The sequence below is a fragment of the Perissodus microlepis genome, chromosome 12 (assembly GCF_051167445.1).
Source record: "Perissodus microlepis isolate ML-2025 ecotype Zambia chromosome 12, ASM5116744v1, whole genome shotgun sequence".
NCBI classification, from domain to species: domain Eukaryota; kingdom Metazoa; phylum Chordata; class Actinopteri; order Cichliformes; family Cichlidae; genus Perissodus; species Perissodus microlepis.
The window spans coordinates 18,873,990-18,897,933 of NC_140472.1; the positions used below are offsets into that span (position 1 = coordinate 18,873,990).

The 23,944-nt window shown below is 39.0% G+C and overlaps 1 protein-coding gene across 3 annotated transcripts; it reads right to left on the bottom strand.

Annotated features, from left to right (window-relative positions):
• Nucleotides 1-1,930: 1,930 nt before the first annotated feature.
• On the bottom strand, nucleotides 1,931-23,609 carry LOC146376166 (sodium- and chloride-dependent GABA transporter ine). 3 transcript variants are annotated; one of them, XM_084946191.1, is made up of 13 exons: nucleotides 23,114-23,609; nucleotides 21,920-22,054; nucleotides 18,966-19,179; nucleotides 18,514-18,646; nucleotides 18,270-18,404; nucleotides 10,431-10,534; nucleotides 9,830-9,954; nucleotides 7,872-7,984; nucleotides 7,268-7,408; nucleotides 7,077-7,176; nucleotides 6,243-6,343; nucleotides 5,998-6,165; nucleotides 1,931-5,538 (listed from the first exon to the last, which is right to left on the bottom strand). In XM_084946191.1, the coding sequence occupies exons 1-13, from the start codon at nucleotides 23,313-23,315 to the stop codon at nucleotides 5,413-5,415; spliced, it is 1,797 nt and encodes a 598-aa protein (XP_084802317.1). In that variant the 5' UTR covers nucleotides 23,316-23,609; the 3' UTR covers nucleotides 1,931-5,412. The 3 variants fall into 3 exon arrangements, with proteins under 3 accessions (XP_084802317.1, XP_084802319.1, XP_084802318.1); XM_084946192.1 differs by having other exon boundaries at nucleotides 5,428-5,538; nucleotides 5,998-6,056; XM_084946193.1 differs by lacking the exon at nucleotides 23,114-23,609 and having other exon boundaries at nucleotides 20,586-22,036.
• Nucleotides 23,610-23,944: the final 335 nt, after the last annotated feature.

Below are 23,944 nucleotides of genomic sequence, written 5' to 3' on the forward strand. Positions count from 1 at the left end.
CAAGCAACCAGCAGTTCCTGATGTTGTTTGCAGCAGTCTTACCAACGGCCACCAAAGTTTTGCTCAGTGCACATCAAATAAACCACAGCGGCAAGCAAATGAGCATTACAGATGCAGTGAAGAACAGATTTGCTTTAGAGATTTGTTTCTGCAAAATGAAAATGTGCTCAATGCAAATCAGCAGCCACACAGAAACTAGTTAAGAATGTATGCATGCATGCAGAGGCGTGAAATAAAACAGCACTTCAGGCCTTTATGACATTACTGTTAAAATCAGACTTGGGTTTGTGTGTACATAGTTGTATTGCTACATCGCCTATGTTATTCACAAGATTGCTCAATATATCCTTAGATATGTGTGGGTGACATCATCCTCACAAGTATATATGTAACCTCTGAGACAGTAGACCATATGCATAGGTACTGCTGTGGCTTCCTTTGATTAAGAAACTAAGTAGTTGTAGCTGCATCATCATGACACGTGTATGTCAGTTGAGTGGATAATGAGGAAAAAGTCCCCTTCTTTGATGTACTACTTTGTGTTATTCTCAGCACCACTCCTGTGACCAGTAGCAGCAGGCATATAATCAACTTTGATCTCCACTTCTTTTACTTAATCATTTTCTGTCTCACCCTCTCTCACACACATACAGACCCACACAGAGACATGCACCCTCATTAAAATTAAACCAGATGTGATCCTCTTGCTTTCTATTAGTAGTCTGCAAGTTCAAATTCAAAGTTAGATGTTGAAGTAACAGAAAACTTGTTTACGAGGAAGTGAAATTGCTAACATTTCAAGTTTCTTCTCAGGCTGTTATATTTTGAGCCAGTGGTTTTCCTGGAGCACCACACAAGCTAGCGCTACTCAAGAAAGGCAAGATAAGATCTGAAACACCTCAAGCAGGTGTATCAGTTGCTGGTTCACCTCATTTCCTGGCACATATAAATGTCTTAACACCTCCAAACATGAGTTAGACAGTGGCCCATCTTTGCCTCCATTGCCCATTCAGGCTTGCAAACACTTCCCCTTTGCTATGGATAGCCATTAATTTACTTCCCCTTGGGTCACACAGTCTATAGCTATTGATCAAACAGCCTCCCAGCGCTAATTTAGTGCCTGTGACACATTCTGTCATGAGGGAAGCAGGAAGGCAGTATTGATTAACATACAGTTCTGCTAGGACCACTGCTGCAGCACTCCATGGCAAGGGCATAATTAACTTCCCAAAGCTCTTAGAACACTGCATTCAGCTCTGCTCTCCTTTGCCTCGAGTGTTTCTGCAGCTCAGTGCATTGACCACAGAGACAGTTATCAGGACCTCAGCTCACAGTGGAGTCATTAAATCTAAACATGTGTACTGGTGATACTCATAGACAGTATAAAGAAGCCATTTAGTCAGTTCCATACTAACATATGCACATAGTCCCATCAGTGCATAAAGATGTCTCACCAAATGATTGCTAATAGCTAATAATTTTGTCACTGAGGTGATTATAACTATACAGATATATACGCACATATATATACATATATACATACACACACACACACACACACACACACACACACACACACACACACACACACACACACACACACACACATATATACATATATACATACATATACACACACACACACACACATATATATATATATATACATATACATACACACACACATATATATATATATCTCATTATGAGCACAAGTATAAATAACAAGTGCTGTATGCAGAGATTTCTCAAATCTCATCTTGCATTTTTTTTTTTTTTGCTGCTATGCTGCCCCCTAGTGACATTTGAGGTATTAATTCAGATAAACATTTGCACACTTCAGCTTTTTACACAGACAGCACCCCAAAATCACAACATAGTACACATATGATTTTTTTAAAGAGGGATAAAAAAAATAAATAAAAATTAATTAATAAGAATGAAACCTGATATATTCAGCACATCACAACACATGGCTGCCCATCAAATATAAGCAAGACTGAAAACATTTCTGAACAAAATTATCAATTATTATTATCGATATTTTTAAGTTATTACATTAAAAGAGTTTTGCAATTTTTATGCAGGTCATATTAAAATTCCAATTAATGAAAACTGTAAACATTGACCTCTTGTGTTGACAGAATTTATATTTAATTTATAAAAACTTTTTCGTTAAACATTTCGGTTTGAGAATAAATATGCACTACATGAAAATCAAATCAAATACAAATCATGGAAGGCACAGAAAATGACATCAAGTTACCAAACTTAAGACGGGGTGTAAAATGTATAAAACTACTGATAAAAGTCTTATCACCTTCTTTGTATTAGTTTAATTTCAGTTCACACGGTCCGTCATCATTATAGATTTGGTCTAAAAAGGCACTCTTTGAATAACTACCAAGAAATTCAGACATTCAGGCCTGTACTGTAGTGCACAAGCTTTTAGCCAATCTCATATGATGGCATCAGTGCAATATTGATGTGTGATTTACTTACCAAAAATATGTAATTAAATTTTTTCTACTTACAAAACAAGACAAAAAATTAACCCCGTGATGTCACAGTCATTATCAGTGTTGTTGTTATTTATTTATTTATTTCATTTTTTAAAATTGTTCTCCCAAGTTCTGTCAATCAGGACCAAAAAGTGAACATTATAACTGACAAACCAAAATATTTTTAGCACAGAAAGTCTCCAGAACACAGGACTGGACATAAGGCCATGACTGAGACCTAACAGAGTTAAATCAAGGCTTAAAGTTCCAGCACTGGCTGAACCATGTTAATCTGTTACATTTAGACTGTGCTCTAGAGACCCTGGATCAGACATTAAAAATGGTACTTTCCACTACAGTGCAATCTTAGAGATAAAGCTTAAAGATAAATTTCTAGTAAACGGAAATTTTTGGCTTCTCCTTCAAGAAAAAAATAGAAATAAAAGTCATAAATTATCAGCTGTTTTGGGGTCAAAACACAACCAACTTGAGTTACCAAATAAGTCCTTCCCCACTGAAGTTAATATAGACTTGTTACCTAGATTCTGTTTATAGCACTAGCTCAAAGGCCCCACTTATAACGTCTAAACTCTTGTGGGTTGCCAGCTTCAGTTTGGTTAAAAATATAATCAAACCTTCCTCTCATGGTTAGACCAGCTTATCCTTTATAGCAGAGGTAGACAATACATTTTCTCAAGGGGCTACAGGAGTGGGACTGTGGATGGCCACACAAAATAATTGCAAAAAATGGCACGTTTCTGCAAAATGTCCACTTCAAACAGAGTGATATTTCTACTTTGGTTGTAGTTTAATACTTCATCTTCTTTTGTCTTGATCAGTAAGATTAATCTAGTCTGTTTTGGTCTTGTCAAGTGCATTAAAGTCAGGGTCAGTGGCTGACAGTTGAGTTAGACTTCTGTCTACAAACCCCTCTGAAACCCTAACACCATAACTTTACGTGTGCCTCGCTGGAAACGTGACTAGACTTGACATCAGCACAGCTGTTGTGACTGGCCTCTTCAGTGCTGTGAATTCCTCTGCATGTGCATTTTCTGCTGCTTTTTCACCGCAATTTTTTAATTTAATTTAATTGCCTCTTCAATGCCAAATGCAAGACCTGCATCTGAGAGCTCTGGAACGCCCTCGCCTTTCTTCATAAAACTAAAATTTCTGCTCTCAGGTCCTACATTTGTTTTAGCACTTTGCCCCGGCTGAGTCACCTGACAGCTGTGGTAGCCTATGTCACCTCTCCTCCAATAGTGCAACAGACTGTCAGTGATTCAGTACTCTTGCCCTGATGAAGTTAACTATTTGAGTTAAAATATCAACAAAATGGTTAATTTTGAGCAACATCTCTTGGTGTTGTTTAAGTCAGTGCTCACCAAAATATGTTGGTGCAAAATACCACCTCAGCTCCAGCCTATCCAAGCATGGAGTTACCTCCATTACTCCATGTGCCACTGTCATAGTCCCTTTCATTCAGTGCAGTGCTGCCAGTTCAATTTAGTTACTGTGACTTTCAGGTATTTTGTTAGCACCCTTTTTTGTCCTTCAGTGTCTCTTGTGTCAAGTTAATCTTATTTCTCTGCCCAACGTGTCTTACTTCCTGTTTTATTTTGGTAGCTATTGCTCTCTGTGTTTTATATTAATTGTAGCTTTCCTCCAGTCTGTGTTCCCAACCTATACCTTCTGTATATATTTTTTCAGTCCTCCTATGCCACATTACCTGTGTGAGCTGTGTGTTCCCTCACTCTGTATATTTCTTGCCTTTTGCATTCCCTGACTCACTCTTTGGAGTTTTTGACTTTGTACATTTTCCTGATCGACCTGCATTAAATACTCATTTTTAAGTTTGACTCCTACCTCCTGCATCTTGCATTTGGGTCTGCTTCTTTTTATTATTAGGAAATATTAGCGCAGCAACTCTCCAAACTTTGCTAAAAGGCTCAGATGTCCGTTCCTGCTCTGCATCAGTCATGTGCTTGTATTTGCAATTGCTTTGTAAACCTTAAACACAGCAATATGCTCTCATCAAGCAAAGCATGCAGCTTTACCTCTGACTTCAGTAAATAAATATTTACAAATCCAGGTCTCGTTAAAAAAAAAACTATATTCTGCATCAAATATAATTTTTTTTAAAAATATTCCTTTCAAAATAAAATTAACAAATTTTGTAAAAGAAAAAACTGTAAGCCATTCTCTGTTTGTTGGATGAAATGGGACAAACTGCGTGATTTATACTTTTTCACCTTTGAATCCTAAATTCTCCTTAAACTCTCACAGGCTCGACAGGGAGAACCAAGGGGTCAAATTTGGCCTGCAGACTATAGGATGTCCAGGTGTAACCTGCTAATCCGCTAACCAGATCACATCTGTCACACATCTATAGAACCTGTATTTTTCTGCTTTCATATTTGTCTTCTGTCAATAGGAGGAATATGTCTGCTTCCTGTTCATTGGACCAAGCCTTTTCAAACCCATTTCTTTTGTTGATTTAAAATTAAGTATTAAGTATTCAACTCATAAATGTAGTGACCTAAAAGGCTTGTGACTGCGTCTACAATAGACCCATTATACACTCTTTAACCCCACAGACTCACTGATGTATACAATGAACCTTACAGCATAATGAACCAATCGTTTTAAACAATTACTTGCTCCTCAGCCACTCCTACCCAAAATAAAATAATTTTAAAATTCAATTGGTGAACAAAGCCACAGATTTTAGTTGCATTCTTTGTAAAAGGTGCAATGGGTGACTTACTGTATGGTTTTGAAGTCGCCTACAGGTTAAGTGGCTCGAGTTGTTAAAGTATAAATGCAGAATTTGCGATAACAACAGCTCTTTGGATGTAACTGGGATTATGATAGAAATGGCCCAAAGTCTGCTTACTCCAGGCCTTGTATGTGGTCACTGTGTCAGAGGTGGCACCGAACTGAGTAATTTTTCAGACGCCAGGTTGTCAAGGTTTTGTTTTTCCGGCAGGTGAGCCATAACATTCAGGTCTATTGTCGGAGTCATAGCTGTTTTCAGTCTCTGGGGATTAAAGAAGGTAAGGTTTAAGCAATCATCAGTTTGAAAATAATGTTCAAGCAAAGATTTAAATAAATAATCAGCAAAAGGACTATCCGTAATATCTGACTGTCACTGGAGCCACTAACCCATCACCGAACACTGCACTTTTTATCAGCATGATTCAAAAGTCAATGGCCGTGTTTGTTCACAAACATTTTACCGCACTGCTGTGAAAATGTGACACTAGTTCCCAGAAGATTAGGCAGACTGGCTTTAGTCATGTTCTGAACCATCAGCAGGTCAACATTTGAACAAACATTTTAAAAAACAAATCTTTGATAATACATAAGTTTCTGTCACATCCAGGAACAAAGCAATGCCACTGGATTAGGTTTAAAGTTTGCTAATTAACATGCTAGAATAAAAAAAGTAAACATATCGAATAAATAAGCCAAAGTCTGTACAATCATATTTGCTTACCTGAAGAAGGGAACCTTTATTGTTATAGATCTCTTGTATTGCACCAAATGGGATCCATACTATAGAGACCAAAGAGACACCCCAGCCCACCCATTCAGCCCATACTGGGTACTCGTACTTCCCATAGTGAGCAGGAGTGTACTGAATAATGCTGGAAACCAGTATGCACTATATAGAGAAATGAAGAACAGTCTTATAAACTAGTTTACTGGTGGTTTTAGGTGCATTATTTAAACAGGACTCACCAGCACCAACATGGGGCAGAGCAGCAGCCAGCAGACTCGGAAGTAGATATTTGGACTTTTTCCTAGCATCCTCCTGATCATTAAGGAGATACATGGGATACCTGAGAAAAAGAAAGAGTTTAATTATTTAACCCCTTCTTGCAAAGCGTTTTGGCAGGTGTCCACAAAAATATTAAAAATAACCCACAAAGCAAGCACAATCGAGCCAGATACGGCATGCCATCGCATAGACAGTGCCATCTATGCCAAGCCCGGCCCATATCTGGATGACATACATCTTATCATGCCAGAAGTCAACCAGCAGTGCCGGCTTGTTGCCAGATCTGGGCCAGACCTGCTTGCTATGTGGGTATGGCCTCCTCCATGTCTCCTGATGTACTGGCCTGTATCCTGGTAGCACCTCCATGCTCTGGACACTATGCTGACAGACAGAGCAAACCTTCTTGCCAAAGCTTGCATTGATGTGTCATCCTGGATGAGCTGCACTACCTGAGCCAATTGTGTGGGTTGTAGACTCCGCCTCATGCTACCACTAGAGTGAAATCGCCACCAGCATTCAAAAGTGACCAAAACATCAGCCAGAAAGCATAGGTACTGAGAAGTGGTCAGTGGTCACCACCTGCAGAACCACTCCTTTATTGGGAATGTCTTAGACTAATTGCCTATAATTTCTATTCCATTTGCACAACAGCATGTGAAATTGATTGTCAGTCAGTGTTGCTTCCTAAGTGGACAGTTTGATTTCACAAAAGTGTGATAGACTTGGAGTTACATTGTGTTGTTTAAGTGTTCCCTTTATTTTTTTTTAAAAAGTGAACTTCATGTGAATTTTACCAAAGATCCAACAGATGGCAACAACCTCAAAGAAAGCCAGGCACACAAGAGAAACCACAGCAGTGTAGTGGTCCATCAGCTGAAACACGTAGATACCTCCCTGTAAGTAAAAGACAGACCTACATGACAAAACAGTGACTCTTACCACATCCCCAAATGTGTTTCCCTGAGAAGAGTCTTACATACTGTACCTTGGTAATGTGAGGAATCCCCAGTACAAAGCAAACAAAGCACACAGCCAGGACCAGCAGCTCTTCTCTCTTCAGGAAAGGCAGAACTTTGACTCCAAATTCATCCTTTATGTATGTCACAGCTACCTCAACTGTGCCAAACTGCAGAACAAAAGATTTAATACAAACTTAATGGTTATCTGCAGACCTTGGAGTTTTAAATCATAATCACAGTCATTCAGATGTCGTACATGTTTCTCCTTGTTTAGCCTGTCTGTCTTACTGTCTGTGTTGTGAGTGGCAGACATGGCAAGACTCAGCCCTCAGTTCTCTAGCACTCAGCCTACCAGCTCAACTCAGACAGACGAGCATTCTCCAGGCTTCTCAGCCTGCATGCTCTATCTCTCTTGATCCATCTTAGCTTCATCTTAACACTTGTATATTTACATTAAAGCAAAAGTAGTATGGTAATAAAATATCCAAACAGTAAAGGCAAACCACAATAAGGGTAAGAGACCTCTTTTGATACAAGTGTGCAAATGTTTCCTTTAAATTCAAAAGTGCAAAAGCTAAAGTTTGATGTAAAAAATTAAATGTACAGCGCTGCAGATGTTTAGATGTTTACCTGACTGTCCACGCCCAGACACAACAGCATGATAAAGAAAAGTGGGGCCCATAGCTGAAAGACTGGCATGGTTGAAAGAACTTCAGGGTACACAACAAACACCAAACCAGCACCTGAAATATAACACAACAGAGGACTTGTTGCTATTTTACAATGCAGACATATACAAATGCAGGATATCCGTTGCTATTCCAGCTTAAGTTGGCTGTGCTGCACTGAGCTGTACTTTAAATGTGTGTTATTTGGAGCATATTTTGAGTTCTGTTAAAATATAAACTGGGATCCATTCAGTGACATGCACATATTTCTTTGCTTGGCAAGAGTTATGAGATAAATATTTAGCTTAGCTCAGTTTATAGTGAAGTAAAGGGCTCAGACATTTTTAAGATAACCCTAACTAAAGTGTAACAAAGCACAACAAGGTCCTTCATTCATGACGTGAGCTCCTGAACTCCCTGGAATCATATAGCTAGACAATAATATTTCGCCTGCACGTAGAAATTAGCAGCAGCTTAAAGAAGCACACTGCAAGACTGTAGTTGGAGACTCGGGAGGACGAGAGAACAAAACTAGTGTACAGTGAAAAAATATTTGCCCCCTCTCTGATTCTTAATATGTCACTTATTTGCAACACTTGAATGTTTCAGATCATCCAATACGTTTAAACATTTGACAAAGATAACCCAACCCAAGGAGTGAGCCCAACTCCTGAAAAACATCCCCACACCACAATCCACTAACCTTTACACTTGGCACAATGCATTCAGTCAAGTACCGTTGTCCTGGCAACCATCGAACCCAGACTCGTCCATCAGAAACGCAAAAGCGTGATTTGTGACTCAAGCGAACATGTCTCCACTACTCTAGAGTCGAGTGGTGCTGTGCTTTACACCACGTGGGCTAAAGCTCAGGAGGTAGCACAAGTCACCTACTGACCAGAAGGTTGGTGGTTCGATCTCCATCTGCTCCAGTTTGCATGCCAAAGATACTAACCCCATGTTGCTCTATGAATGTGTATGTGTGTTAGATAAAAAAGCCCTTACATAGAAAAAACCCATTTCATTGCCCCGTAGTTCTGTAGCGATGGAAAGTTAGCGACCCATTCTTTCAGTCGTGTTTGTAAAAGCAGTCTGAATGCCTAGGTGCTCGGAAGTTATTGGAATTCAATGATTTGGATGGGTGAGTGAACACTTTTGGTAATATAGTGTATCTAACCAGCACAAACTGCAATCAAGCATTCTTGTCTAAGGGGCACTTATTAAAAATTACAATTTGTGAAGAAAGTTCAACCAATTAAGAGCAAAGTGATTTTTCAAAGTGAATCAGACCTCAACATCTGATGACAGCTGACAGGAACAATTTGACATTGAGATCAGAGGATTTTATCTGAACACACGCAATCTCTGTCTTTAATAACTCACTGCTTGACTGCTGATGCTCATGCTTAAATGTTGCTTAAACACTTAACAACACTTAACTAAATTAAACTACACTCTCTCACACAGGCATGTATACACAAGTTATGTACTCAAAAAGGGCACTTGAAAGATTTAGTACTGTTCATTAAGCTGAGAAAGTCTTGCAGTTTCGACTATAGTATGAAAACTGAATTTGCCATAGTGCAGTTAGATTACTCTACTTACAGCAAGAGACACACAATTGTTTGTACAGGCAGTTGATGAATAGTACTCCTTATAGTGAATAAAGTGAATTTTCCTTATATAATTAGTTGGGAGCCACTTTAGGAAACTGCATCCAGATGTGCACATCCTGAAATATGCCTTTATTTTCCATGGAAAGAAGAGACATGTTCCAAGGACAAGGAAAACAAACATCAGCTCTTAAAACAAGACTGGGATCTGTCTCCAGTCTTGAACTACGATGATCTATCTCTCTTCTCTTTAAAGTCCTCAAGATAAAACAAAGCTACAAGTCTGATGTTGTTTTCAGGGACTCACCATCTGTAGCTATGTTGTCCACTGGGAGGTTATGTATATGAGACATGTAACCGACAGCTGAGAAGATCACAAAGCCAGCCAGGATACTAGTGAAAGAGTTGGCCACTGATACAATCAATGCATCCCTGGGAAAGAAAAGGGACAATGTCTGTGAAATGTAGTTTATTGCTCTCGTGTTATTGTCAAGCTCGCACTTTATCAGAAATGTGTGAGGCCTTCAGTGGTGCACATGCAGCATTAGCACCCTAGGATCTTTAACAGCAAAGAAAATTTTGAAGGAAAATACAATTTGTTCCATAAATAATTTAACTTTGTTCCCCACCTGCTGTGAGCAAAACAGCTATATAACCACATGCCCTCAAATCACAGGCAACCGAGACCACTGCTGTTCATCAAGGAAACTGTCAAGTTTACAGTAACATGCTGTGTCTGTATTAACTACAAGAAAGAGGGTGATATAGCATCTTTTAATTTACTGTGTATTGAAGTCAAGTGAACCCACACTGTTCTTTTTCAGCATTTTGTGTCAATCTTATTAAAAAATGACTGCTTTTTCCACTCTGTTTGAGCTTTTTTTAGACAGAGTGTTATGAACGCTTACCTGAGAATGTTGTTGTTGAACTTGTTGTAACTTGCCATTGAAATCATCGAGCCAAATGCTATTCCAAGTGAGTTAAACACCTGGGCAGCTGCATTAAGCCAAACCTGTGATATAGACAGAAGAGAGCTGAAGATTGATACGAGTATAGTTTCATTTGATTTGGATTTGAAGGCCATGGAAATGTATTTTCTTTATAAGCATCTTCCTGCAGAGGTGAACAGTCTTGAGTGAAATCAGATGAGAAACCTATACGTTGTGATTTTCAGCGGACAAAGTCATGTCAAACATCTTTGTACACTGCCTGCAGTTTAGGAGCTATTGTTGCTAATAACTAATTACAAACAATGAAACTAACCATAATACCCATTAACATGTGACCTGTTGTGGTGGTCTGTGGTGTCCTGCACTGGGGCGCTGGCAGCAGGACCCCTGATTGTTGTCTGTATGATGGACGTAGTGAAGGAGGACATGCAGAGGATTGGTGTGACAGAGGAAGATACTACAGATAAGGTGAGATAGAGGCAGATGATCCTTAAAGGACCCAGCCAAAAGAAAGAGAAGAAGAGGTATTTGTCATGGTCTTCCTCTCCTCACTGATTTTCTGCCAAGATTTGTTTCTTTTTCTCTCTCTCCCAATTCTACTTTTTCTGCATAATCCATCATACAAAATGTAATCAAATGGAAAGTCTCTTTTTAAAACTTGTTTTATTAGTTTTAATTTTTTAACTTTATGCATCAAGCAAAAATGTTATTATATGCATGTGATGGCATCAGCCACACAGGGGTAAATTAGTCCATTTTTTACTTTATTAATTTGCTTTGCAGTTTTCTTCATTAATCATTTGGTTAAACCTAACACTGGTATTATGAGGCGCGCACATAGTAACATTGTATGGTTTTTCTAAAATGTTTTGTTATATTAATTATGTTTCTCTTTCTTTGAGTTACCTGGGTTTGGGCGGTGGCTGTTTCCTGTCTGGGCAAAAGGCGTGGCTGAGGACTCTGGGAACAAAATGCCTGCTCAGCAGGACTAACCATGGGCTTACCAGGAGCAGGGGTGTTTTAGGTTTAGTTAGGTTATTCTGTGCTTAGTTAATATTAGTGTGTGGTTTTGTTTCCCCCCTATTGTGTTCAAATGGTTTGGCCAAATCATTATAAAAGCTACCCTCATGTGTCTTTGTAATTAGGTCAGTTTGTGAGTTAAGTTGTGTCTCACTTTGTTTTGTTTAAGTTTCTGGAAATTCCTTTTTGTAGAGTTATATTTAGTTGACCTCTTTTATGGGCCTGCTAAGTATGTTTTTGAATTTTGTTAATTTTGGACTTTTTGAGGGTTAAAATAAAGAAAACCCTTTTTGAAGATATTTTTTTGCCTGTGTCCTCTTTGCTTTGGCTGCTTGGTCCCTCACAATGCAACATTCTCTGACTGGAAGAAATTTGTTTAACATTTAAACCTATTTTCTGCACATTCCAGCACATAAAATAAAATATTTTTTGTGTTTACACTCACTCTTTCAAATAGATGCAAGTAAAACACAGCAGAAAATAAATAACATCAAAGACTAGCGGTCCTGTTGCTCTATTTTCACCTGTAAAGCAGGAGTGGGGCAGGCGGAGGTGTGCTCTGGTGCAGGTGTGCCGCAGCGGTCAGTTGAAGAATCCGCGAGTTTCTCTGAATTTCCCATTATGTCATAGCGCACTCGGTGCTTGCTTGGAAGTTTAGGGGGGGTTTTCGCTGTAAAAAGAAGTTTTCATCCCACGCACAACGGACACTAATGTTTTTGTCACTTTTTATGGAATCAAACTCAAAGTAAGGTCAGTGCTTCCACACTTTAAACGCTGCACGCTCATACTCTCTCCGCACTCGATATATTATCCATTGTTGATCTGCACACAGCTGTTGTCACAAACGTGGCACTCGCTTACGTCACTGTCATGAGACATTCTCGCAAAAAACTCACGGTTTTAGTAACGCAGCGTTCCTACGGGAAAGTAACGGTAATCTAATTGCAATAGTAATCCCTTACTTTACTCGTTACTTGAAAAAAGTAATCGGATTACAGTAACGTGTCGCCCATCTCTGGTGGTGAGCCAGTCTGTCTGAGAGTGTTTGCTTTTAAAAATACATATTTTCCCTTCTTACAGTCATGTGAAAAACAAGGATTTCACAGGAATAACTACACCTATGATTCAATAGCTTGAAGCATCTTTAGCAGCGATAACTGAAGTAATTGTTTTCTTTTATCAATTTCTCACATCATTGTTGCAGAATTTTTAACAATTATCATGTTAAGTAAAGACTGCAGAGTTGTAGTTCTTTGGGTATTTTTTTTGCAACAGTTTCTACTAGAGATGGACCAATCCGATATTACATATTGGTATCAGTCTGATACTGACCTAAATTGCTGGATCGGATATCGGAGAGAAATAAAAAATGTAATCCGATCCATTAAATATCAAAAAAGCACTTCACAAAACTTGTGACGTGGCATATCTCGACTCATAACCGTAGCACGTCGGAGCAGTGTGCCTCACGTGATAGAGCGGCTGTGGCGTGCAAGACCTGTGCAACTGCCTCTCTCTCTCCCTCCCTCTCCTGCTGCTACTTCAATCGTGAAACTGATTAATGATCAGCTGATCGGCTTTTCTGTCGTGAATCCGTCTCTCTTGTTTGTTTATCGCCCACTTCGCACCAGAAAGAGGAAACCAGAGGCTGAACAACAGCAGCACGTTTAAGCTTGATAATCTGTTGTTAGAATTTTTTTAATATTACTTTCTACACCAGGATCGTTTTTCTACGTAGCTGACGGCTGGTAACTGTGCAGGGGCGAATCTAGCAAAGTTTAGCCAGGGGGGCCGATAGGGCATGAACAGGGAAAAGGGGGCACAAAGACATACTTTTCTTTCTTATTCTCATTTAAAATGTCTAGCTTTTAATAAATAATTATCTAAATTATTCTCATTTAAAATGTCTAGCTTTTAATAAATAATTATCTGAATCTTACACCCAAAGTTTTAATCTGATGTAAAATGTATAGAAGTCCATTACTGTATATAGTAACTATTAAGTCTAATATACCCTAGTAAGCTATAGTACTTTTTCCTTTGGGAAGGTACCATCTGTGCAGTCTGCAGTTCTGTTGAAGAAAGATGTTGAATCTATTTAATTATTCTTGAAAAATAATTGATTTCTGTGCATTTTTTTTCACCCTGCATCAAATTAAAGTTGATTACGTCGATTAAGCATCATGAGGTTGGGGGTGGTTCCCTATTTTTTTATTTTTTTTTGCTGGGAGTTTGCAACCCTATTAGTTAGGTTGCCTATTCTTTAAAATACCAGAATAGGGAGGATGGAGTAGGTTTAAGTTTATTAGATTGATCAGTATTGCTGAACTATGAAATATTTTGGGTGCAGTGTATTTTTTGCATACAGGTATAACAGAATAGCTTTAGTGTTTGTTTGTTTTTAAACTTGAGTATGAACTTATACAAAATTCAATTCAATTCAATTCAATTTTATTTATATAGCGCCAAATCACAACAAAAGTCGCCTCAAGGCGCTTCATAGATACAGAGAAAAACCCAACAATCATATGACCCCCTATGAGCAAGCACTTTGGCGACAGTGGGAAGGAAAAACTCCCTTTTAACAGGAAGAAACCTCCGGCAGAACCAGGCTCAGGGAGGGGCGGCCATCTGCTGCGACCGGTTGGGGTGAGAGAAGGAAGACAGGATAAAAGACATGCTGTGGAAGAGAGACAGAGGTTAATAACAGATATGATTCAATGCAGAGAGGTCTATTAATACATAGTGAGTGAGAAAGGTGACTGGAAAGGAAAAACTCAATGCATCTTGGGAATCCCCCGGCAGCCTACGTCTATTGCAGCATAACTAAGGGAGGATTCAGGGTCACCTGGTCCAGCCCTAACTATATGCTTTAGCAAAAAGGAAAGTTTTAAGCCTAATCTTGAAAGTAGAGATAGTTTCTGTCTCCCGAATCCAAACTGGAAGCTGGTTCCACAGAAGAGGGGCCTGAAAACTGAAGGCTCTGCCTCCCATTCTACTTTTAAATACTCTAGGAACAACAAGTAGGCCTGCAGAGCGAGAGCGAAGTGCTCTAATAGGGTGATATGGTACTACAAGGTCATTAAGATAAGATGGGGCCTGATTATTTAAGACCTTGTATGTGAGGAGCAGGATTTTGAATTCAATTCTGGATTTAACAGGAAGCCAATGAAGGGAAGCCAAAACAGGAGAAATATGCTCTCTCCTTCTAGTCCCTGTCAGTACTCTTGCTGCAGCATTTTGGATTAGCTGAAGGCTTTTCAGTGAGTTTTTTGGACATCCTAATAATAATGAATTACAGTAGTCCAGCCTGGAAGTAATAAATGCATGAACTAGTTTTTCAGCGTCACTCTGAGACAGGATATTTCTAATTTTAGAGATGTTGCGCAAATGGAAGAAAGCAGTCTTACATATTTGTTTAATATGTGCGTTGAAGGACATGTCCTGGTCAAAAATGACTCCAAGATTCCTCACAGCGTTACTGGAGGCCAAGGTAATGCCATCCAGAGTATGAATCTGGTTAGATACCATATTTCTAAGATTTTCAGGGCCGAGTACAATAACCTCAGTTTTATCTGAATTAAGAAGCAGAAAGTTAGCGGCCATCCAGGTCTTTATGTCTTTAAGACATTCCTGCAGTTTAACTAATTGGTGTGTGTTATCTGGCTTCATGGACAGATAGAGCTGGGTGTCATCTGCATAGCAGTGTAAATGTATGCTATGTCTTCTAATGATGCTGCCTAAGGGAAGCATGTATAACGTAAACAGAATTGGTCCTAGCACTGAACCCTGTGGAACTCCATAATTAACCTCAGTGTGTGAAGAGGACTCTCCATTTACATGCACAAATTGGAGTCTATTAGATAGATATGATACAAACCACTGCAGTGCAGTACCTGTAATACCTACAGCATGTTCTAATCGCTCTAATAGGATATTATGGTCGACAGTATCGAACGCTGCACTGAGGTCTAGCAGGACAAGCACAGAGATGAGTCCACTGTCAGAGGCCATAAGAAGATCATTTGTAACCTTCACTAAAGCTGTTTCTGTGCTGTGATGAGCTCTGAACCCTGACTGAAACTCTTCAAATAAGCCATTCCTCTGCAGATGATCTGTTAGCTGTTTGACAACTACTCTTTCAAGGATTTTTGATATGAAAGGAAGGTTGGAGATTGGCCTATAATTAGCTAAGACTGCTGGGTCTAGAGATGGCTTTTTGAGTAAAGGTTTAACTACAGCCAGCTTGAAGGCCTGTGGTACATAGCTGACCATTAGAGATAGGTTGATCATATTTAAGATCGAAGAATTAATCAATGGCAGGACTTCTTTGAGCAGTTTTGTAGGAATGGGGTCTAAAAGACACGTTGATGGTTTGGAGGAAGTAATTATTGAAGTTAACTCAGAAAGATCAATTGGAGAAAAAGAGTCTAACTTAACATCAATGGTACTAAGAGTAGCTGTAGATAATATTACATCTGTGGGATGATTACTGGTAATTTTTTCTCTAATGATAAAAATTTTATTTGTGAAGAAGTTCATGAAGTCATTACTAGTTAACGTTAAAGGGATGGTTGGCTCAACAGAGCTCTGACTCTTTGTCAGCCTGGCTACAGAGCTGAAGAGAAACCTGGGGTTGTTCTTATTTTCTTCAATCAGTGATGAATAGTAAGATGTTCTGGCTTTGCGGAGGGCTTTCTTATAAAGCAGCAAACTATTTCTCCAGGCTAAATGATGATCCTCTAAATTTGTGACACGCCATTTCCTCTCCAGATTACGAGTCATCTGCTTTAGGGTACGTGTTTGAGAATTATACCACGGAGTCAGGTACTTCTGATTAGAGACCTTAGTTTTCACTGGAGCTACAGTATCCAGAGTCGTACGTAGTGAGGAGGTGAAATTATTAACAAGATAATCAACCTCTGTTGGGGTAGCGTTCAGATAGCTGCTCTGCTCTGTGTTGGTACAGGGCATTGAAGATGATAACAGTGGGTGGATTATATTCTTAAACTTAGTTACAGCGCTTTCAGAAAGACATCTACTTTGATAAAATCTACTCTCCACCGCTGTGTAATCAATTATTGTAAATGTAAATGTTATCAGGAAATGATCAGACAGGAGAGGGTTTTCAGGAAACACTGTTAAATGTTCAGTTTCTATGCCATATGTTAAAACAAGATCTAGAGTGTGATTAAAGTGGTGGGTGGGTTCTTTTACATTTTGAGAGAAGCCAATTGAGTCTAATAACAGACTAAATGCCATGTTGAGGCTGTCATTTTTAGCATCTACATGGATGTTAAAATCACCCACAATAATTATTTTATTTGAGCTCAGAACTAAATTAGATATAAAGTCTGAGAAATCAGACAGAAACTCTGTGTAAGGCCCAGGTGGACGATAGATGATAACAAGTAAGACTGGTTTCTGAGTTTCACAGCTGGGGTGGACAATGTTAAGCATCAGGCTTTCAAATGAATTAAAAGTCTGTCTTGGTCTTTCATTAATTAATAGGCTGGTGTGAAAAATTGCTGCCACACCGCCCCCTCGGCCTGTGCTTCGAGGTTTCTGGTAGTTAGAATGACTCGGGGGTGTTGATTCATTTAAACTAACATAATCATCCTGCTGCAACCAGGTTTCTGTAAGGCAGAGTAAATCAATTTGTTGATCAATTATTAAGTCATGTACTAACAGAGACTTGGAGGAGAGAGACCTAATATTTAATAATCCACATTTCACTGTTTTACTCTTTGGTTCAGATGTGGATACTGTACTGTTCTTTCTTTGTAATTGTTTATGTTTAAGTTGTTTGTTGCTGGTTTTTAGTTTGTTTTTTGTCTTTTTGGAAGCTGACACAGTCTCTATGGAGATGGGTTTTTGGGGGGGTAGCAGGAGGAGAGAAGCTGCAGAGAGGCGTGTAAGACTGCAACTCTGCTTCCTGGTCCCAACTCTGGATAGTCATATTTTGGGGGGTTTAATAAATTTGTCCATATTTCTAGAAATGAGAGTTGCTCCATCCAAAGTGGGATGGATGCCGTCTCTCCTAACAAGACCAGGTTTCCTCCAGAAGGTTTGCCAATTATCTATGAAGCCCACATCGTTTCTGGGACACCACTCAGACAGCCAGCAATTTAAGGAGAACATGCGGCTAAACATGTCACTCCTGGTCTGATTGGGGAGGGGACCAGAGAAAACTACAGAGTCCGACATTGTTTTAGCAAAGTTGCACATCGATTCAATATTGATTTTAGTGACCTCCGATTGGCGTAACCGGGTGTCATTACTGCCGACGTGAATTATGATTTTACTGAATTTACGTTTACCCTTAGCCAGCAGTTTTAAATTTCCTTCAATGCAGCAAGATATTAAAAAAAACTTTTATTGATTAAAAACACACTATATCGGATTCATATCGGTATCGGCCGATATCCAAATTTATGATATCGATATCGGACATAAAAAAGTGGTATCGTGCCATCTCTAGTTTCTACATGCTTTTCTTTTCACATCACTGTATGTGGCCAAGGAACAATCTCAACAATCTCACCGTTTAAAGAGTCCATGGCTGAAATAACCTTTTCAGGTCGGGTCTGGCATGCTTTAAGATTGACCCTTGAACAGACACAAGTTAAAAGCCTACTCTTTCAAAAGGGACACTTCAAGCTTCAAAGAAAGAAAAAGGTGGCCTGATTTGTTTTTGTACGCAGACCAGTACAAACTAGTACAAATTGGGTTTTGGTACCAATGTTTAACCAACATCCCGGAGATAAGTAGTCTCACCTTCACTTCAAACAGTTTGCTCCACACCGGTGTCACAAAATAGAGGATACCATTCTTGGCTCCAGGAAGCTGCACATTGTTGATGAGCAGGGCAAACAAGATGAAGTATGGAAACACAGCAGTGAAATATACTACCTATAGAAAAAATGGCAAAAAAACCAAATGGTGAATGTCAACTTGAAATCCCCCTAAAAAAAAACCTTCATCACAATCACCATGACACAGCAAAAGTCATTTTTCTCACCTTTCCTGTGGATTTGACTCCTTTAAATATACATAAGTACACAATAACCCAAGCAAAGACAAGACACCCAAAGAGTTCCCAGCGAAGACCACCTAATTCTTCAATACCGCGAGTCTTTTCCAGAAGTCTGTTACTGTGAAAAAGAAAGAAAAACATGCGACTAAAGTATCTTCAAATACCCAGAAAATTCGAGATAACTGTGATTAGAACATGTTAGTAAAGCCTGACCAGCATGCAGTACAATGCACTCACAGAGAGAAGAAAAAACTACAAAACCTTTTGAGCTAAACAACAAAAACTGCTTTAAATTTGGTCAAAGACACTTTGCTAATGACTAATGACGGTTTTCAGTAACTTTAAGAAGAAGAACACAACATGATTTGAGTGAGCACTGCTTATACAGCACAATAGTGCCATACAGAGTGAGCTGCAAGGAAGTGACGTCTTCTCACTCAAAGAACTGTTGGCTAGCAGACTGCAGGTGGGTATCATTGCCAGGAAAGCCACTCGAACAGTTTCCAACAGCATTCCAGGTGTTGTTGCAGGACTTCCAAGGCAGAGTCTCCATTCCGAAGGAGTTGAATAAATAGTAAAGTGCCCAGCTCATGAGCACATTATAATACGTGCAGAAAACGAAGGAGATAACAACTGTGGCCAGACCAACACCTGCAGAGTGACACGTGGGGATAAAGACAGTAGTGAGAGACAGCTCTACAGGAGTCGTGCCAACTGTGGGAAAGAAGCTGTACGCTTTGCTTTACTCTCATACCCAAAGCATTACTGAGTGCCAAATACTTGGGCCTGATAACAATGGCATATATCTTTTGTAGAACAACCAGAGAAGAGCCAGTATCATTAATAACCTCTGCCCAGTTTCCCCAATACACAGCCACAGATATGGCAAATTCCTGGGGCCTTTGAGTAGAAATTACGCCGTGTTGTTCAGCAGGTGAATATAAAAGACTACTGAGTGAGGTGAGATCAAAGCCATTCAGCAGATGTAAATTATTCAGTCTTTTAACACTGTGGTTCTGAGCTGCGTGTCAGGTTTCAGACTGGGGCAAATATATGTGTAAATACCAAATGCAAGTTTCAGCCTCCTCCTCAAGGAATTCAGAACAATGACTCGGTTAAAGAGCTCCCATCTGGAACAGGTATACAGGGTCATTAATTAGCTGAAATATCAGCCCTTTTAAATACAACAAAAAAATCTGTTCATTTGCTGAGTCGGACCGTTTTATGTGTCGAGATCAATGGTTAGAAGACTGTGCTGCCATCTTGCAGAATACACTTATTTGTGTGCTTTGGGAAAGTCATTTAAATGACAGCTAAAAGTCTGTAATTTAACACTTGTACAGTTGCTTTTCTTCATTTTCTAGTCTGTTTCCTAAATAGAGACTGCTGGTCATCTAAGCAGAGGTACTGAGGATTAAGAGACACAATTTTGCACCTTGAGGTTTTCAACTTTTGCACTTTTTTTGTCTGCCAGTTGATTTTTATGGACTTTTCATGAATTTCTGCTGTTTATGTAAGATTAAACATTCACTGGAGTATTTTTTAACACTTGTGTCTGTACTTCTACTTAAGTAAAGAAAGCCTGTATTTCTGCCACCTCTGCACAGCTGCTGCTCATTGTCGAAAGGCCACAGATCCATGTCTGTAAAATATACATGTCTCCATGTAGTAAAATGTGGAGGGGGAGGCAGCTGAATAACAGCTCTGAGCAAAGGAAAACCCTCTAATCTCCAGGATCAGTGCAAACCACTGCTTAGTAAGTGAGCTCTACTTCCTTTTGTTATCACCTGTTTGCCTCTTTCACACTAAATATTATTTCATATTATATTATTTCACACTGCCAAAAAAATCTGAAACAGTTCAACTAAAGAAAAGCAAGGCAGAGTAATTAAAGTATTGCTAGGATTAAGGATTAGTGGATAAATCAGACATGGGTATATTTGCTATATTTGTGATATTTGTGGGCAGCTGCATCATGGATCACAGGTACATGGCAGTAAACTGCACTCAAATTGCACAGGTGAGTCATTCAGAAGAATATACAAAAAAAAGACTACCTGCTTTGGGCCCCTGCTTAGCACAGAGCATTAACCAGGAAGAAATGAGCGATAAATCAAGTGAAGGACCCAAACGTTTTGACCGGGTAGATAATTTCTGTCCTTAAGGAGATAAGAAAACTATGGAGAAAAATCCTCAAGTTAGAACAAGACAGAAAGCATTGTCATTTCACACCCACAAGTAGGGATTGTTGATGGCTGGTCTCTTGTTTGATTTGGAGGGATTTGGACAGACTGTTGGTCCTCTCAGAGTCCACACTTTTCATTTTCTGGAGATGTAAAACTGTGGGAATGTCTCAGCTTCTATATTTTTTTTTTAACAACAATCGAATTTTAAGGAATATACTGATCCACTTTATTGGCCTTTTTAATGAACTAATGCAGACTCAGAGAGTACATCTTCAGTCGCTCGTGATTGACTTAATTATCACGGATTTTACTGACGTCAACTTGATCGTTTGAAAGGTTCAATCATACCTCACAAAGTTAAAATACATGCAGTCACAGAGGTTGAAAATTTGGCTAAACAAGTTCTCATCCATCAACATGAAAAAATATGAAAGAAAATAAAGCAGGATTTATTCAAACCAAAGCATTAAGACACCTGCATGCCTTCACCATGGCTAAATATGGATAAATAATTTAAATCTTTATCTGAGATCCTTTTTTTTACTTTACACTGAATGGTAATGTGGGCTTCATGGCTGGAGGAAAGCAGAAAATCCACACATGAGGTCTGTCATGTTTTACATAAATTATTCCCGTTTTTCATGATTGTCAAGTTTTTTTTTTTTTAAAAAAAAACTTGCTTCTGTCAGGCTGTGGCAAGATTTCAAATCATCTCACTCTCATACATGGGTTGACTGCACTTTGTGCTTGGTTGTCATTATAAAGTGTGTTGCTGTTTGTGTTTCTTAACCCCTTTGCAGCTTTAACTCATCCTTGGCTGAAGACTTTTCTTTTTTCCATTTCTGTGTGTCGTCTGATTCATATGCTATGTTTTAATGTTGACAACAATTATCTTTGAAATAAACACAGATATAAGCTTGTGTTTTCATTGTGCTACAAATTTTAAATACATCAAGCTTGTCTGACCTCTTCTACAGTTATCTGGGTTGGTAGGGCAGTCCATTTTAGAACTCACTGTTTAGACACTGTATTGATCAGCTGGAGTTTCTGGTGCTGTTGGCTAATAATTAAATATTTTTCTGCAAATATATGAGTTGGACTCTTGGTTTTGGATTTTGAAATCTATTATAAATGCATATGAAGAAAAACCGTGTTTTAAAGGTGGTCCAACAACAAAAATAAATAAGTCCTGGATAGTAACTTACCTTTCAACAAGGGACAGATTTTGGCGAAAGCATGCACAGGCCCTAAACGAGTATACTGCCCAACAGTAAACTCCATGAAGAGCAGAGGAATGCCACACACGAGCACCATGGTAAGATAAGGAATCAGGAAGGCACCTGAAGAAAACAAAATTTAGCAGGTTTACACCTCTTCGGAATAAACCAGCTGCAGAAAATTCCAAATAAATACTGCTGCCAATGTCCAGATGACAATTGTAAGCTCACAGTGATTGTTTTATAGTAGTCATATATTTATAATAACTAAGTAACTGCTGAATATCCTCTTTAACAAAATCTAGACAGCTTCTACGCTGTTTGGAAGTAAGTGTTTGTTTGTTCCTTTGCTTGCTTGTTTTGCTGATCATTTATGCAACAGAGTAAAATTTCCACAAGAGGCAGAATTTGCTTGTATAATTTTTTTGTGATGATTATCAAAAAGCATACAGCTGATGCTCAGTTTCTATTTCCTAAATGCTGGTGTCAAATATTTTATTATTATGATAAATGATTATGATATTTTATACCAGAGCAATGTCATTTCAGCCCCAGATTTAAATGTTTCTGTCACTGTGCTTAAGGAACCCACGCACATGTATGTGCCACTTTTCAAATATGTGCATGAGGAAAAATAGCAGGAGCTGTAATTGCGGGTGTAAAAGTTTGAACAAAGTGTATCTGAGCATTATTGACGAAATAATGATGAAAAAAAGCACAACTGAAAACATAACTAAAAGTAGAAAGTAAATCTGAAATGTACAGAAAATGTGTTTCTTTTATGTTTGTGCCCATTTCTACTTATTTATTGAAGTAAGTATGAAATATTAAAGTCACTAAGAGTTAAACCCTTTTTATTGTCTTTGCATTTTCTCATTCAATTTTATATTACCAGTTATTTTGAAACAAATAAAAAGAATCCATAAAAAACAAATCAGTAAATAACTAAATAACCCTTGCTGACCACTTCAATGTTAATCTACTGTTTAACAGACTACACAGTCACTGTTACATAACTGAAGAATCACGATAAATGATGGAGTGCAGGTAACCAATCATATCATATGATGATGATTTTTTTCAGTCCCGCCATGCAGAAGCCTAATAAACTAAAAAATAAAAAACAGTAGCTGCTGCTATATTTACGGTCTGCTTCGTGTTCCGTGTCTTTAGCACTCTTACCTCCACCGCTGTTGTAGCACAGGTACGGGAATCTCCAGACATTACCGAGTCCCACGGCGTAACCCACCGTGGACAGGATGAACTCCAGCCGGCCGCTCCATGTGGGTCTCTGAGCCTCTGCGTCTGCGGTCATCTCGAGATCTGCAGTACCTGATTCCCTGCTATCAGAGGTTTCCCGTGAGTTCTCCACACCAAAATCCATTGTAGCTTAGTGATGAAGGTAAAGAGGGTTTTTTTAAATCAAGATGATTCGCGCTTTAATTTGGCACAACAAATAAGTTGACTAGATTTGGTGGAGTGATGTAAAGACAAGAGAAAAATGAACTTCTAGAGGGTCTGAACCAAAGATGTCTGAGGATAAAAGGGGATGAAATGCGCTACCAAGACAGCAACGACATCCCAACAAGGACTCCTAACCCAGACCGGTGTCATGTATGTCAAGGCAAAGCCCACTCCTTCTTGTGTAAGCCTGCCTTTTCACCCTTTTGCCGGTGTTGCGCAACACCTGGCTACTGTCAAACAAGTGTGGGTGTTTTGGATTGGCCCGTTCCCTTTCTTTCCAAAATAAAGGTCCAGAATCCCACCCTTTTCGTAATTGACAGACACATAAAAAGAACCATTAACTAAGTCTTCTGGCTGGTTTCAGCACAAAATAAATATGAATGTGATTCAAAATATTCCACATCAAATGAGGAGAAAATTTTAAACAGGGAAAAAAGAACAAGCTGCCACCCACGTGGAGTACACTAGCCCAGACAGTGGTAGATCGTCTTGCATCCCTCTTTTATTTTGAAAGGAACCCGTTAACTCTATTCCTGCTCCCGCTCCGCT

Bases quoted from the DNA above. Each gene is read 5' to 3' on its own strand.
- LOC146376166 (XM_084946191.1), bottom strand. From the start codon at position 23,315: ATGGATTTTGGTGTGGAGAACTCACGGGAAACCTCTGATAGCAGGGAA. The intron at 18,647-18,965 runs GTGAGAAGACGT...TCTTTTTCACAG, and splicing joins GCTAGCCAACAGTTCTTTGA to TAACAGACTTCTGGAAAAGA. The intron at 6,344-7,076 runs GTAAAATTCACA...TCTTTTTCTCAG, and splicing joins TGCCATCTGTTGGATCTTTG to GTATCCCATGTATCTCCTTA.